We start from the raw sequence: 17,071 nt of genomic DNA, 5'->3' as shown, positions 1-17,071 counted from the left end.
GAGCCACGGCACCAGGCACTAGGCCTGGCTCTTCTCCCTGAACCTGCACCCTGCTTCCTGGAACTCCTTGAGAGTGACTGGCTTTCTAAAGAAACAGGTTCCCAGCAGCCCAGGAGGCTGAGGCAGGAGGATTGGGAGTTCAAAGCCAGCACTGAGTAACTCAGAGAGACCCTGTCTCTGGAGAAAATATTTTTAAAGGGCTGGAAATGTGGATCAGTGATTAAGCGTCCCTGGGTTCAATCCCCAGAATCAAAAAAAAAAAAAAAAAAAAAAAAGGAAGGGGAAGGGAGAGGAGGGGAGGGAGAAAGAGAAACAGACTGATCAGTGGGCCCTTTCTCAGAGAACTGCTGTGCCTGAACACAGGGAGGGGAGGCGCTGGGGTGTGCACAGCCTCACAAGAGGGAAGCATCACCTTGTGCAGTTCACACTGAGGCTTTGCTATTTTAAATAAGGCAGGGAAGTACCAGTGACAGGTCTGAGTTTCAAGGAGTGTCGTATGCTATTTCTCAGCTCACACAGGGTAACAGCAATAGCAGGCGCTGCTGGGAAGATGGCCAGATGGCTGGGTGCTGGCAAAACCATGATGTTGCTGGGATTTGTCCTCAGACCTCTTCCCTCCCTCCACGGGCCACTCCCTGTTCTAAGGACTTCCCTCCATGGGCCATTCCATGTTCTAAGGACTTCCTTCCATGGGCCACTCCCTGTGGACAAACCCTTCCATTGCTCCCTTCCCAGCAGGACTCACTGTCCAGGGCCCACTGTGTCAGGCTCCGTCCCCTGCCCCACACTTGAACACTGACACACACTCTTCTCTCCACCCAGAGTCCCTCCTGCTGTCTGCTCCCCAGTCCCTCTGCATGTTGACAGCCTGTCTACTCTTCCAGTGCCCACATCCAGTGTCTCATCAATGCCTTCCTTGGCCCACCAGAAGGAAAGTCATTTCTTCTTTTCATACCTCTCTCTTCATACTTCTTACATGTCAACCACCAAACTCTGCCCTGTATATAAGCCCCTTCTATGTCTGACATACCACTCCCCACTTTCTGGATTATAATAAGCTCTTAAAGGCAGCAGTTGTCCCCCTGTACTGGGGCAATTGGCAGGGCTGATATAGACTCAGAGAAGACCCATGGCTAGCTGTGGAAAGGCACAGGGGCCAGCGTCCCTCCATGCCTGTCTTTACTCAAAGGTCTAGGCCCCAGCAGGGCAGGCTGCCTGGAAGAAGGAGCTCTTTTGGGCAGGTGGGACATTTTGTACATAGCATCTAAGAGACTAGCATGCTGTTCAGCCTATGAAACCAATATTGGGCTCACCTGCACTTAGGGGCCCAGCTACAGTGGATATTTTTAAACGATGAATGACATAAAAGTTACTTCTATTAAACTTTGGAATCCTAAGCCTCTCCAACAGGGAATGGGTATAATCCATGTCATGGCACTTATTACACTAGGAGCACAGATCTGCAATGTATACCCCATTTATTGGCTGAGGGAAGAGTTTGTTTCAAACCAAGCAGCTCATCTACCCTGGGAGCAGTGGCCTCTCAGGGAAGGATGCTGTTCAATTTCCCATCTAACTTTCTCCCTGGATCCACAAGAGCCTCTCCATGCAAGGAAGAGTCTATTTTCTTCAAGCTTTATTCTCAACCTTCTCTGTAGCAAGAAAGCTGATTGGATATTGGGATTTTTAATGGTTTTGTCTGAAAGCCATTCAAAATGAAACTGAAATGCCAATAAGACTAGTGTCAAATGGAGTAGATGTTAAGTGGAAATGAACTTGAAACAAGATGAGGTTACTGATAACTGAAAAGAGATGATGGAGGTCCCTTGGCTCTGTGCCAGTGAAGACAAAAGGGCTACCCAAGTGATGCTGCCACTGTGTGTCCATACCCTCCTACACAGTGGCTCTTCAGAAAGGTTTAACAATGTTTTGCTTTTTTAAGTTGATCTTTCCACTCTTTCTGAATAATTGATTTGTTTCAGCAAATCTTTACGTGTGTGTGTGTGTGTGTGTGTGTGTGTGTGTGTGTGTGTGTGGAGAGAGAGAGAGAGAGAGAGACAGAGAGAGACACAGAGAGAGAGATTTCAACTCATCCTGTTTGCTGAATACTCACATCTGTATCCCTAGTGCCTAAGCCAATGAGGTTTAGCGCATTTTCAAACAGAGTCGACATGTGAATTCTGCAATGGCTAATTTCACAGTGTTTGACTTCCTTTCTAATAGGCTATGCAAATACTCATGCTTAGCTTGGAGCCCATTAGAACCAGACTCCTCCTTGGAGGTCCCCACCATATCTCCCCCTGGCTGTTTTTTGCATCCTTGAGCACAGCCATACAGAGCCTCATTAAGACCTTTCTAGGATGCACAGCTCTTTGATTATTCAGAGCGGCAGGTCCTTGGGGAAGCCTGATGCACCACTAGGCTCACCTGATTCTCCATTTGTATCGTGTATATCACCTGCAGGGAAAATTAGCAGTTGAAGCTCAGGCTCCATCTCTCCTGTTTCCTTCCCCTCTGACCCCTGCCTTGTGGGGAACTTGTTAAGATTTTTCTATTTGATTTTGTTTTGTCCCTGGCTAGTACTAAAGATTATTTCTTTTCCATCTTTTCTACTTCGTATCTATTTTCTGTATAAATTACTCTGCTTTATAGCTTCTAATTATCTCAGATGCAATCCTTCCCCACCTGCCCCCACCCCAGCCCCCCCACCACACACACACACACACACACACACACACACACACACACTCAGATTTGCCACATCACTATTTCAGTGAATCCAACATCAACCCTGCCTTCCTCATGAGAGTGGGGAGCAAAGTCAGTTCCTAGAGGGAACAGCCTAGCTGAGTCTCCTTCCATACCTGGCCAAGGCGCCATCTCAGGGGAGGGTCAGAGGGGCTCCTTAGTTAAATGAGGTCTCCCAGGTCTTCTGTGGAGAGGGAGCATGCATACCAAGATCCGTCCTATACCCCCCAGCCCTGCCCATCAATGGCAACCCATCCTAACCCCCATCTGGAGACAGCTCTTTCACAAAACAGACCATTAATTGGTCTAGATTAGTGGGAACTTAAAAGTGTTTTTCTTTCAGTTATAAGAGTAAAGCGTGATCATTTTTAAAAATCCATCTATAATATCCAGTAAATAAAAAACAAAAGGTCAAAGTACGCTGCTTACAATATCTTTTCACTCCCCCTCTCCAGGGAGGACCAACTTTAATGGTTGGAAAGTTTTTTCTAAGCACATACAAAATAGATATATAGAATTGGTTGTTTTTTAAAAAATAGGATTGAAAAAACATCTAGGAGCCAACCATACATGCTATTATTTATTTATTCATTTGTGGGTCATTCCAAAGAATAATAGATTAATTTTAAGTAATAACTTTTTAACCTATCCCACCTCTGGTTTTCTCCTTATAAAAAATTATAGCCTCTTCTCATGTTATTCCAAATCCCCCCCAAAAAAGGTATTAATCCTCCCTCTCTGCACCATTTCTGCATCTTGTGCAAATGTTTACCTTGGGATATATATTGTATAGTATTGAACTAGGGACTCTTCGAGGTCCCTGGCTTCCCCTTCTTGGCCCCCTGAGGAAAGGGTCCTATGCATTTGTCCATCCCTCTATCCTGAGTCCCAGGATGTGGCCCGGTACATCAGGGACTCCTCGGGTGAATGCTTTGCAAAGTGAACTGGAGGAGATGGTCTCCACACATGGCTGCCTCGTGCCCCTTAGTTCACCCCCGACTGGCCCCTGATTTAGTTTTCCCGGCAGCTCGGGTCAGTTCAGATTGGATAGGCCAAAAAGGGGACAGCCTCTGACACCCAACGTGCCCTATTTGGTGGCATATGGATGTGGGGGCAGCCAGGGGTCTGGGACAGTATATCCATCCTGCACTATTACTTGTGCCAGCAGGGAAAGAAGGGACCAGGTACTGAACACAGGAAAGACAGAGGTCACCTGAGACTCTCCTCTCTGTAAAAGCTCACAGAAAAGGAAGGGAGATGGGGCTCTGGAAGGGGTGGAGGAGGCCCTTGGGACAGAGTCTGGGACTTGACTAGTTGTCCCAGGCTTTGTTTGGGTGGGACCAGGTCACAGAAGGTGGCTGGGCTCCACAGACCCCCATCAGCAGGAAGGGAGCTTGCCACACTCCCTGGACCAGGCTTCTGCAAGGGCAGCAGGGCCTGGGACAGACAGCCAGTAGAGCTGGGGGCTGCAGAAGAAGGTCAAGAGAATCCCTGGGGAAGTGGCCAGGGGAGAAGAGAGCCCTGGGGTCCACTCCCATGTCTATTCTGACCAGCTTGGCCTTCCTGGATTTTAGTATCCCATTTGTAAAATGGAGCGAATGGCCTTTGACCTGCCTACCTTAAGGGCTGCTGAGGGTCAGAGATGAGGTGACATGGGGACTCGCCTCATCCTGGAGAGCTGCATAGCCCTGAGGTCCGGCAGTTCCTGACCATGGTTTTTTTCATCAAATGCTGTTACAATGACTCTGGGGCTGAGGTCTGACCCGAGTCCCCTCTCTCCCCCACACAGGGCAGTCCTTCTACTCCCGGGTCCTGGAGAACTGTGAGGATGTGGCTGACTTCGATGAGGTAGGCACCGTGTGGGGCTTCTCCAGAAGCCCTGAGCCCAGGGGGGAGCAGTTGCCCTCTCTGCCCTCAGGGGACACATCTGGCCCCAATCCTGGGTGGGTGGCTTGCACAGAGCTCCTCAGCTCTCCTCACTGCTACCTGGCAGGAAATGGTGTGGGAGGGTGTGGAGGAGCCTCTTCTCCTCAGTGAGAATCCTCCCCTGTGTGTGAATGATTCTGCAGAGAATGGCAGACCAAGCCCAAATCAATGGCCTGCTGTGTGATTGGGGCATTTTTTTTCTGAAGAAAGGGCCCACAGGGATGTAGGCCTGAACCTGAGCTGAGGGCTCAATGGGGTAGAGCAAAGGGTCCCTCGTCAGTGTAACCCTGTTTCCCTGGAGCCCTTGGAGGACCCAGGCCAACCCCACCAGGGCTTCCACAAGGCCAGTCTCATGCAGACTATACCCCTTTCTAAGAGCCTAGATGCTGTTCCCACCTAGGTCACCACAAGCTTCCTGTGATGGAGACACTGGGGGACACATAAACACTGTTTCCCCAGATAGCTTGCTTTTCTTTTGAACTGCAGGATACAGGGTTGAACATACAAAACATTGGCCTCAGTTTATGGGACACTGTCCCGTTGGTCCCACAAGGCCCCACTTCTGCGTGTACATATGTATGTCTTCTCTTTTAGCCCCATCTTTCCCTCCATATGCAACTGCTCAAATGTATGAATGCATATCTTTGGGTTTCTTATGATTTTTGCAAGATCTGTACTGTTGTCTTATAGAGCATGTGTTTGTTTACTTAAATGGCGATGTGTTCAATATTTAAGTTTCTTTCCTGCTTTTTCCACCGTGTACTATTTTTAAGTTCCATCTGTGTTGTAGAGTGTTCCATGGAACACAGCCAACACAGGATGGTGACAAACCATCCTGGTTTGCCTGAGACTGAGAGGGTTCCTGGGACACAGACTTTTACTGCTAAAACTGGGAAAGTTCTGGGAAAACCAGAATGAGTTGGCCACCCTACACATATCTCACCTGCCCCCTTCATTAGGGAGGGACCCCAGTTGGCCTCCAACTCTCCCCCACCAGAAATGAATTTTCTCACGCACATGTCTTTTGCACCTGTGTGAGCATCTCTCTGGGATGTACACCAAGATCTGCAATCGCTGGCTCTTAGAGTTTGCCTGCACTTAATTTGACCCAGTACAACCACTGCCTGTGCTTCTACCAATGGAGCCTACAGAGTCCTGGGCCTGGCTTCCTGATTTTCACCAGGCCAACAGTGATATCTCATTGTTGTTTTAATTTACATTTCTCTGATTACTGATAGAGTTGAGCATCTCTTGATATACCTTTAGCCTTTTAGTTTCCTCTTTTCTAAATTGTCCATGTTCTCTGCCCTTTTCCTGATTGAGGTGGTTGTCTTTTTCTTGTTGGATAGCAAGTCTGCTTTGTATATTCCAGACATCAACCCCTGTGGGTTTAAATACTGAAAATACTTTCTCCCAGTCTGTCATCTGTCTATGGACTAGGTCTATGGGGCTCCTCATTGACCAAAAGTCTTTAACCCTTAATGTTTTCCAGTTTTTATGAAGTCTTTCCCCCTCCCACACATTACTAATTCTACAACATTTTCTGATCGTATACTTACATCTCTTCCATTACATTTGGTGTTAGATAGAGGTCCAGTTTTATTTTTCTCCATTTAAGAAATTGCTTTTCCTAACATCAGCTTACTAAACCATCACCTTCTCTCCACTTACTGTCTCTGGAGGCCTGGGTCTGAGCCTCCTGCCCTATCCCATTAGTCTACAATCTACTCTGGATCTTTGCCACAATGCCCGCATGAATATGGCTCTTCTGGGTATAGGTTAATATCTAGTAAAGCAAGTTGTATTTTCTTACTTTTCTATTTTTTTTTTAAAGTTGTCCTATATGTGGACCTTTATTCTTCTGGATAAATTTTAAAGTAAGTTTATCAAGTTCTTCCAAAAGCCAGCTGGGATTTTGATTGAGATTGCATTGAACTGAAAAATTAACTTAGGATGCTGTTGGGTGTTTGTAATATTAAATCTTCTATTCAAATGACCTATCAGGCTTTATTATGATTTTGAGTTTTCTATATAGAAATCTTATGTCATCTTGATTATTTCCTAGATACTTTATGGTTTTGATGATATTGTGAATGGTTATCTTTACTTTTATTACTTTTTTTTTTAAAGTTGATTATTGCTGGCATACAGAAATGCTTTCAACTTTTTTCTAAATCCTGCTCTTTTTTTCTGGCAACCTTGCTGAACTCCTACTGATTCTAATAATTTTTTTATTGATTCTGCTTTTCTTAAGCACATGATGTATCATATGATCTACAAAAAAAGTGTTTTGTCTCCTCCCGCCTGATCTTTACCATCCCCCGCCCCGAGCTTTCTTATCTTTCTGTAGAACCTTGGACATGATCTCTAGTGCTATATTAAACAGCAATGTGTTCTGGAAATAAAAGAATATAAATGCATCTAAAGTTTGATCATTAAATGCAATTATTGTAGTAGAGTTTTAATATCTAACCTTGTCTTACTAGTTCTCTAAGAGTTTTCATCATAAAACATCATTAAACCTTATCAAAGTATTTTCCTAAACGATTGAGACGATCACAATTTCACTCCTTTAGTACATTTTGTAATATATTAGTTTCTAACACACTGTTAAATCCAGTTAACAAATATTTTTTACTTAGAATTTTTGCAGAAAAGTTTCACAGTGTTCCAGAATTTCTGGAACAACTCATAAGAGGAATTCTTCTTCTTGATATTTTGGAAGATTCAAATGTAAAAACATCTAAGGCTGGAGTTTTTTGAGAGAAAAGCTCTTTGTCTCCTTTTTTGATGTATCTATTTCTTCTTGCATCAACTTGTCATTTTTATATTTTTCTGGGCATTTTAAATTTCATTTGGGTTTTCAAATTAATTAAATTGTATAGGATCATAATATTTTGAAATTATTTTTAAATCTTTATTGTTTCCATTAGTTATTGGCCCTTTTCTTCCACAGTTCGTTCATCTCCTTGATTTCCCCACTTCAGGCCACCTCTCATGCTGATATTATCTAGGTTAGAATTTCGATTCTAAGTTCTTATGATGTGTGGCCTCCTTTTCTTTTATTCATCCCAGCTTTCTTTTTTCTTCCTTAAGACAACAGTCTTCACCAAGTTCTGATCCCTTTACTGCTCAGATCTCTGGAAGCTTCTTTTGGATTTGATTCTCATTTGACTGTTTCTCCCAGAAGCGTTTATGATTTGGGTCATTTTGTAGCACGCCTTCTAAAGTGCTCACACCCACTCTTGTCTTCAACCCAAAGGACTCACAGAGACCCATGCCCAAAAGATCTGTAAATTTTTTCTTGTTTTCTCAAGCTTGAGAGTTTCACTAGATGTAAAATTCTAGGTTCAAAGTTCTGTTCTTCACAATTTCCAAAGTATGATTCCATGTGGCTGAGAAGTCTGATGGCTGCCTGATGCTTATAACTTTGTTATGATATAATTCTACATACAATTTATTTAATATAATAAATAAGTATATAATTTTTTAATCTTTGGTATCATTAAACTGTTCTACATCTTCAGGTTTTCCTCATTGTTCCTGTCTTGCCTTATTAGTGAGCCCTGCCAAATATCTGGCCTTTCATCTTTCATTTACTATAGAAAATTCTATCTCCAATTTTATTCAATATTCCTTCCATTCTTTTATTCAATTTTTTCTCTCCTCTGCCGCCTGCATTGTCAGATGTCAGTTCTTCTAACAGCGGCCACATCTCTGAGCTCTATTGTTGTTTCTTAATTCTTTCCTGATGTCTTCTGAGGAAGCCCTTCAAGTTGATCTTCCAGTTTACAAACGTGCTCTTTCACATAAGCATGTTAACATTATATTCCTGGCCCTCATTTTATGTTGCCAACATATTTCTTGGTGGCCCGCTTCCTCCTGCAGGCTGCTCTTGGTAAGGACTCTATGCCATCTCTCTTCTGTAGGAGATGAGCTCGCCAAGTCTCTCTACTTTGCTCTAATAGTTCACCATGTCAGGTCTGGTGACAAGTTTTGGACACGGGTCTCTGTGAGTCCTTTGGGTTGAAGAGAAAGAGGGTGTGAGCACCAGGGTGGGAGCCCCGGTCACCCCAGAACCATGAGTCCCTCTATCAAAGTCAGAGTCTCCTCTCTGAACTTTTGAAGGGAGACTTGGTTGACAGAAGACAGTCTAGATTGTTAACCACCTGCCCTGGGAGTTCCATAAGAGCAGGTGTGAGCTGCTGGCCAGTCAGTACCTGTCTCTGTTCTTACCCCAGCAGGGCTTTTGCCACCATTTGATCAATGAAGGGAGGGGCAGCAGTGATCCAAGGGAATGCCAGGGAGCAGGGAGAGGGAACTCTCCTCCTACAGAGCTTTCCTCCACCTAGTCCCACCCTGACCTTCCCTGCACCTCTGCCCCTCACCAGATAGCCCCCAGTCAACCTCAGACACCAGCTTAGCCTGGGTCTCCTGGGTTTCCACACTCTCTCATCTGTTTATTACTTCCTAGAATCCATATCTCCTTCTGCTACTGTGATTTCTGCTGAGTAACTATGAGGCAAAAGCCAACAAACAGTCCTAAGTCACCATGTTGTAGTAATCCAGAAGCTTCATACGACCCCCAAGTAACTGACCCCTTCTTCCTGGCTTTGCCTCACACACCTGGCTCGTTAGGGCAGAGAAGGACCTCATGGCAGACTTGAGGCTCCAGGCTGAGGGGCCGTGCAGAACTAGCTGTCTCTCCTGCCCCTGGGCCCGAGCCACACGTGGTGCCCACAGGCCCAGAGCTGGTAAAGGGAAAGCAAGGCCTTGACCTTCTCACTTGGGCTCAGCCCCAGGGACCGTTGGATTCCTTGATTAAAGTGAATCACCAGAGCTAAGGGAGGCTTCTGTCCTTGCCTCTCCCCATCCTGACTTTCATCATGGCTTTCAGCCTCAGGTACATTGTCAAAAGCTGCTAAGGATGGGTTTGGAGTCTCTCTGAGATGACGAACGGAAGGAGGGATCTTGTGATGAAGGACCCATCACTGCCTACTAAGCCAGCCTGCAGGAGGCCTCAGGCTTGCCCCATTACACAACTTGCCCACTCCCTTGCCCTCCTGTTTTCTTCAGCGAGGGCCCCAGAGAGGGGAACAGCGTGTTGTTGAAGATGCACCAGCCTGGCCCAGCTCCCCACGGGCCTGCCTCTCCCGGCCTCATCAGCCAGGTGTAGCATCCAACTTCCTCCTTCTGAGACTCCCAGGGGACAGGTCAGCCCCGGCTCCAGCCAGCAAGCAACCTGATGCCCCTTCCAAGGGCACCGCCACCCCTTTCCATGCACTGCGCCCGGGATACCTGAGCCACAGATAAACATGACATTCAGAGTTAATCACCGTGTCCTTCTTGCCCAGCCCAGATCAGGTGGAGACTGTCTCTGCTGTCCCTGAGTCTCTGCATGGGACCATGTCTGAGCAACTAAGGGGAGTTCCAGCCCCAGGGTAGAGACACTCTGGATTCAGAAGTGGGTTCTATACAGGAGCTTAGGAATGGGGCCACCTCCAGGGCAGTGTGTAGAGACCACCAGGAGGAGCAGGGGCCAGGGAGCTGTGACAGATACACTGACGAAGCCTTCCCACCCTTCCCTCCTGGGGGGTCCCCACAGGAAGACTGAGACAGCCCCACCTGCAGCAGCCCCCTGCTGCTTCCTGAGCCATTCTTCTATCCAGTACCCACAAGAATTCACAGGCGATGACACTCAGGCTCAGAGAGAAGGTCCTTTACAAGGTGACAGAGTGGAAATGGCCAAGCTGGGATTCTAAGTCCACACTGAGATTAGATTCGAAGCCCTCTCAGGATACAGCAGGTGGGCAAGTCCTATCCTCCCTGGCTGCCCCCTGAATTGGCCTGTCAGGGGTTCCAGAAAAAGCCTGGAAAAGGTCCCCTCCTCTGTTCAGACAAGGGTGAGGGTTGTTATGGGGCTAAGCAACCTGAGTGGCAGGAGGTGGCTGGAAGAAAGACAATGCTCCTGCAATAGTGGGTGGAAAGAGAGCCTGGGTGGTGTCCCCTTTCCCAGAGGCTGGAAACCCGAGATCCTCCATTTAACCTACAACTCTGGAGAAACCAAGAGGGAGGGAGGCCCAGCCTTTGTAGCCCAGGAGAGCAGGTGCAGCCATGCTGAGTTCACCTCAAGCTCGTCTGGTTTGGCACTAACACAGACCTTGTGTGGACCAGACCCCACAGGAGAGGCCAAATTAACAATAGTACTTGAGCAAGGATAATAAGAACCCCTGCTATTTACTGAGCATCTAGTATGTGCCAAGTAGGGCTGAGAGCTTTGCCAGAGCATTATACTCACTATAATTCACCAAGTGGCCATCATCCAAGTCATAAGGAACCACACCAGATTTCAGTCCAAGTTTATCTGATTCCAGAGCCTAGGGACATTTGCAAAATGGACAAGACTCAGTCCTACCCCAAGGAGCACATCCTAGTGGGAAGATGGGCCTAGTACAGATAGAGATGAACCATGGACCTTCTGAGTCCAGGAGAAGGAGATAACCTCAGCCTCGGGGTGGCAGAGGAGAGGACCTGGCCCCATCCGCCCACTTCTGCTCATGGAAATTGTGGGCTGTAAGCTCTCTAGGAGCAGCAATATGCCAGCCTTTTCATCATTGGCTGGCATCCAGCATGGGTCTGGGAGAATATTGCCGAATAAAAGCATGAAGGAAAGCCTGGCCATCCACTAGACTGGCACCTGTCACCCAGGCCTCTGCTCAGGTCTGCAGGGCTCAGCAGAGCTGGTAGAATGTAGAAGCTCTTAGCTTTGGCCTGGTGAGATAAGACATAGGCAAGGCACAGACATGATGGCTTAAAAGGGCCTTAGAGGCCACCTAGTTTAACCCCCTTGTTTCACAGTGGAAGAAACAGGTCTAGCGGGACGAAATGAGCTGCCCATGACAGCTGAAGGACAAGCAGACTGGAACTTGAACCCAGGCCTTTCAGCTCCCAGGGCTGTCTGTTTCTATAATGCCCTGTGTGTCTTTGCAGCACATATTCGTGCCACCCGCAAACAGAAGACAATCCCTTAAGGATGCTATCTTGCTGGCTGAGGACAACTCCAGGACTAGTCAGTGATCAAGCTGGGCACAAGCCAGGTCATTCTCCACGCACATCAGGGACATCTCTCTGCAGAGCCTCAGATCCCTGGGGCTGATAGGAAGTGGAACCCTGCACCCTGGCCAGCACCAGTCAGGTCAGGGCTAAGCCTGGAGCTGGTGAACTGGGTCATGACGGGACACTTGAAGGGCTCCTGAGACCTCTCCTGGCAGAGATCCTCTTTCCCTCCCACTACCCTAATACCCACCTCCCTACTCCTGTCAAAGGTACTATTGCAGACTACTATTTCAGGTTAGTGTCTGTCTCCAGAACTATCCAGAAGCATTCCCACAAGGTATCATGCGCAGGACCTGGTATACAGAAGGTGCTCAGTAAACATGTGGCTCACCGGCTTGCAACATCTTGAGCCCCAGTGTTTAGCTTAGCTGCTACCTGGTCCTCTGGCAATACCAGGCACATGTCCTGGGTCTGAGATGGAGAGGGGTCTTAGATGACATGCTGGGTTTCTTTGGCCCCGTCTCAAGGCCATCCGTTTTCAGGGAATCCTCCAAAATAGAATATACCATCCTCAGCTCTGGCCACAGAATCATGCTGGTGCTGCCCAGGCTGGAGAAGTGGCCCCTGGACCCACAAACCTGCAACCGGGCCATGTCTGTCACCAAGAAGCCAGGCCTAGCTCCAATTTCTGGAATGACCATCATGATCACAGCCATTATAATAAGCTACTCTGTTAACTGGGAACTCACCATGTGCCAGATCTGTGCTGAGCACCTGGCCAGCCTCATGGTTACCCCAAGAAGTGCATCCTGTTGCCAACACACTTTAGAGAGGAGCACTAATCTGCCGAAGTACACTCCACAAGTAAGGAGCAGCACTGCAGTTGGGTCTGTCATTTGAGACCTGTTTGCAGAGCGCCTACTATGGGCTGGATCCTGCAATGAGTGTGGGGAGACCCCAGTGAACCCGACTAAAACCTGGGTTTTAGCTCTGCTTCTGCTCTGACTGCCCCAAGAGTGACAGTCAAGGTTGTCCCTGGAGTTCTCAAAGCCAGTGGAAGGAGAGGAGCAAGAGAACTAGTGCATGGGGAAGCCAGGCCTGGAGCATGGAGCCAAGCTCTGCCTCTGGTGACAAGTGTGCTTGACATAGTCTTGATACTTAGAGCCACAAGAGAGCATAGGGTGATGTCATCATTACCTAGTGCTGTGTAATGAACCACCCTAAACCATGACTGACACAATCTGTGTGTGGGGATTGCTTATGATCCTGTGTTGATGGGTTTGAACTGGATGTTGTTCAGCTGGAGTTCCATGGGTGCTGCTGTCATCTAGGGATGACACTTTGGGTCTCCACCTCATGGCCTCATCCTCTAGGGACTCTATCTCCACATGGCCTCCCTCCAACAGGACAGCCTAGACTTCTTTACATGCCACTGTCTTCTAAGAGGGTGAAAATGGAAATTCTAAGAGCCACACAATATCACCTCTGCCGTGTTCTGTTGGTGAAAGTCAGCCATGGGGCCAACCTAGGATGCAGGGAGACACCCTAGAGTACCACAGACACGGGTCCTTCAGGGTTTCCCCTGTGCCCAGGGTTAGGTGACACTCTCACCTGTTTTACAAATGAGGACACTGGGAGGCCAGGAAAGCTGCTCAAGATCACAGAGCTGCTAAGTGGCAGAGCCAGGACTTGAACCCGGGTAGCCTGGATCTTGTCTTAACAACTAAGCTGTATGGCCTCTTAATTTAGGCAAATCCTCACTGGGCCCTGGTTTCCTTATCTGTAAAGTGGGGGTTCGATTATATAACATGTGTAAAGTGCATAGCCAGTGCCTGGTCAGCACTCAATAAGCAAATGTTGTGTTGCGGCTGACAACCTAGAAGGATGGCCAGAACCGCAGGCCTCTGAGTCAGCCTCAGGAGAAGGCCCAGCAGAGTGGACTAAGCCCGGCCAAGCTCTGGAGACTTGGGTTCCAGTCCCACCCTCTGCCACCAACCAGCATTACGCCTTTGGGCTCCTCCCTTTCCTGCATCTTTGCTGTGTTGCTATGTCACCAGTGCATGGTGTTCTGGGTAGACCTTCTGGAGACCTTCCTTCAGAAGCCCTTTCCCTTCAATCAAGTGGTTCAGGGGTTAAATAGCATTGTCAGGGGAGGGGTGCAGTGAACCAGGCTCCCTCCTGAGGTCCCAAAGACCCAAACTTCCCACCTCATCCTGTTTATTCTCTGCCATGTATGGACACACCACCCCAGTGGGTAGCAAAACAAGACAATGAGAAATGAAATCAGGATAAGAAGAGCAAAAAAAAGAGAGAGACAGGAAAAATTGACAGGCCATGGCAGATGAAGAGTCAGAGAGTGAGGGAGAGGAAGGACCAGGGAGAGGGGCCGGACATGTATAGAGGTTCCACAGGAAAAAACAAAACCAAACAAATAATGCCTCCATCTCCACAGTGCCATGTTGTTTACAGAGTCCTGTCACCTGTGATTGCATTTGGTTCTTTCAACAGAGGTGAGGTAGATATTTATCTTAGTCCGAAAATACAGTTAGGAGTGGGAACCACCGAGAGGGAGAGAAAGAGAGAAGCTGATGTAAGACAAAATGGATGTACTAAGTTAAAAAAGCAGAAGAAGAAAAGAGAGAGAGAGAGAGAGGGAAAATAGAGAAATGAGCAGAAAGAATAGTGTAGGTAAAAAATAGGGAGATGGCTACTGAGCCCATGTCCACTTGGCCAGCTGGCCTATGGTTGGGCCCTTGGGTCCCCACCAGCTGAACTGCGCCCAGCAGTGGGCCAGCAGAGACCCCAGGAGCTCCCTTTGCCAACCCCTTGGCTCAGTCCATCGAGTTTCCTGGGAATGACTCTCCTGCCGCCCTGGCATTAACCTAGTTAAGCCGCTCTCCCTCCATGGTGCCATTTCCTCCCATCTCGGCTCCTTCCTGTTCCTTCTCTCCTTCAACACCGAATCCTACCAGCAGCCCCTGGGGTGGATCAACAGGCCTGCCCGCTTCATTCCAAGAGCCCAGTCTCGGTGGCTCCCCAGCACTCTCCCCTCGCCTAGAGCTAATGAGCTGGGCTTTCCAGACCGCCTTATTTCCCAGCAGCCCCATCCAAGCCACCTCATTATGCTAACCGCCTGCCAGAGGCACCAGTCAGCGGGAGCCCGAGCTTCTTAATGAGGCCCAGGAGGCCTCCCAGCTCTCCCGCTCCCCTCCACCACCTCCCACCACACCCCAGGACCCTCCCTCCTCTGCCTCTTCCTCCCTCTCATGCCCACACCAGCACCCCCAGGACTGGACCAGTCCTGAAGGGAGGTGACAGGAAGGCCATCTTCCTGAGACAGGCCTGCACACACCTGCCAGACCAGCCCAGTGTGCCCCCAGCCCTCCAAGTCCCCTCCAGTCTGCAAGAGGAAAGCCCAACTTTGGAAATGGTGAGGCTGCAGCCTGGGCCTGAGGAAGCCAGCTCCCCAGCGCCCTCAGCCATTAGCCGTCTCCACATCATACCATTTCCCCGAGCCCCAGCTTGCCTGTCCATAAAACAGAGAAGGCACTACTGGCCTCTTGGGCTGTTGTAAACGAATTAGTGCACGCAGACATCAGACCCCCACACAATGAAAAGCTCTCTATAAATGGCAACAATTACTACTATCACTGTTATTATGTACTTCTGGCTTATGGAGCAGTCTGAATTGGAAAGGGTATAAAAAGGAAACTTAAACAGTCATTGCCTCCCACCTGTCAAATCCCCCTGATACCATCCTCCAACAGCACTGAGCAGCTCTCCAAGCCCTGGGGCCATTTTGGTTATCCAAAGTCCAGCTAGGAAGAGTGTACACCCTCACCCAGCACCTGTTTCTACCTGGCCTTCTCCCCATCTCTCGTGAGTGGGGTTCCAGATGTGGAATGGATTGGGGACCCTTGCTCAGACCCTCCGAATCTCCCATTCCAGCAGAGGGAGGGAGTGAGATCATTCTGGGTCCAGAGCTTCTGGCTCTGTGGCTATAGTCCCACAGCCTCCTCTGAGCCGAGGACCCCTGTCTATTAGGAAGCCCTTGAGAGAGGATTTCTGGGCACTTCCTGCCCGCAGAGCCTAAGCCACACACTTGCCACACCCAACGAAGTGCCCTGGGCTCCTGCCCTCTGTGCTCTGTGGGTCCCCTAAGAGGCTTTGGGAAAGGCCAGCTGGGTCAGTGCCCGGCAGATGCTACTAGGAACCTGCATGTCAGGCTGTCTGTCTTGCAGGTGCCCGATCTCTATGAACTGCTTCTCCAGGGGATACCACAAGAACACTAGCCCTCAGGATGTAATTCTTTCTTCTTTTCCCTTCCCAGTCTTCTTTGCTGTCCCATGCAGGAGGAGGACTGGGTGAGGTGGGGTAGCAGGTCCTTTGAGGAAGCCCCGTTTTTAGCCTCTGTGTTGGGCCCTTGCTGCCTCTTCTAGGGTAGTGAGAAAAATCCCAGCCAAGTCCCGATTTATCATTATTTTTTATTTAGGGAGGACTCCAAAGGACAAGGGTGACTCTAGAAACAGCACTTTGGGGACAGGCTGTGGGTCTGACCCTCCTAACACTCAATAGCTAAAGCTTGTCCCCAGTGTGAACACTGCCACATGAGGGGTGGTTTGATCTGCCAGGGCAGGGTCTATGCTGGTCAGAGTAGTCCACTAGGAGAGATCCGGAGGCCCATGACTCCAGTCAGCACGCACCAACGCCAGGTGACACCCACAATCATTGCTGTTGCCCTGGAGACCGAGTCACAAGTCCTGGTAAGGTCTAGGATCTTGCACTGCCCACGTGACCTTCTGAGCACCACCTGTGGAAGAGGAGTGGTCAGCCACCCCCGTGATGTGACTGTGGGGATTAGAGTCCAGCTGAGTATTTGTCCCTAGGGAGCCCTGGACCCTTGTGAGGGGCAGGCTGGCACCCTCCACACCCTACCCACTGTTTCTACCCAAGGCCACAGCTCTCCCTCTCTCCCCAGACGTTCCGGTGGCCAGTGGCCAGCAACATTGACAGAACCGAGATGCTCGAGATTCAGATTTTCAACTACAGCAAAGTCTTCAGCAACAAGTAAGTGTGGGGTGGGGTTGGAGGCCTGCCCTGCTCCTCGGATGACCCTCTCTTTGGGCTCAAATTGGGACCTGCACCCCTGGCCTGCCCTGGGCAGATCTTCAAAGACCAAAGAGGTCTTGGGCTGGTCTCTGCTGCCATTCTGCTCCTTCATGATGTCCTCAGAGGACCCCATTTCAGAGTAACCATGGTCAGCCAAGAGCACCTCACTTCCTGTCCACCCTTCTGTCCCCAGCCCTGCCCAGGCTTCCTGTCCTTTTCTTTAAGCTCCCCT

The 17,071-nt window shown here is 48.8% G+C and overlaps 1 protein-coding gene across 5 annotated transcripts in view; it reads left to right on the top strand.

The window, feature by feature from the left end:
* Otof (otoferlin) overlaps nucleotides 1–17,071 on the top strand; it is an 83,794-nt gene that overhangs the window by 12,341 nt on the left and 54,382 nt on the right. For all 5 annotated transcript variants that reach the window (XM_026393650.2, XM_026393450.2, XM_026393514.2 and 2 more), the window contains exons 2-3: nucleotides 4,538–4,596; nucleotides 16,709–16,797. In XM_026393650.2, the coding sequence (XP_026249435.2) occupies nucleotides 4,538–4,596; nucleotides 16,709–16,797 (148 nt within the window). The remainder of the gene's footprint in view (nucleotides 1–4,537; nucleotides 4,597–16,708; nucleotides 16,798–17,071) is intronic.

This window comes from Urocitellus parryii, chromosome 12 (assembly GCF_045843805.1).
Source record: "Urocitellus parryii isolate mUroPar1 chromosome 12, mUroPar1.hap1, whole genome shotgun sequence".
In the NCBI taxonomy this organism is placed as follows: Eukaryota; Metazoa; Chordata; class Mammalia; order Rodentia; family Sciuridae; genus Urocitellus; species Urocitellus parryii.
The sequence above is the reverse complement of the archived record's forward strand: the minus strand, read 5'-3'. Positions and strand labels throughout refer to the sequence as shown.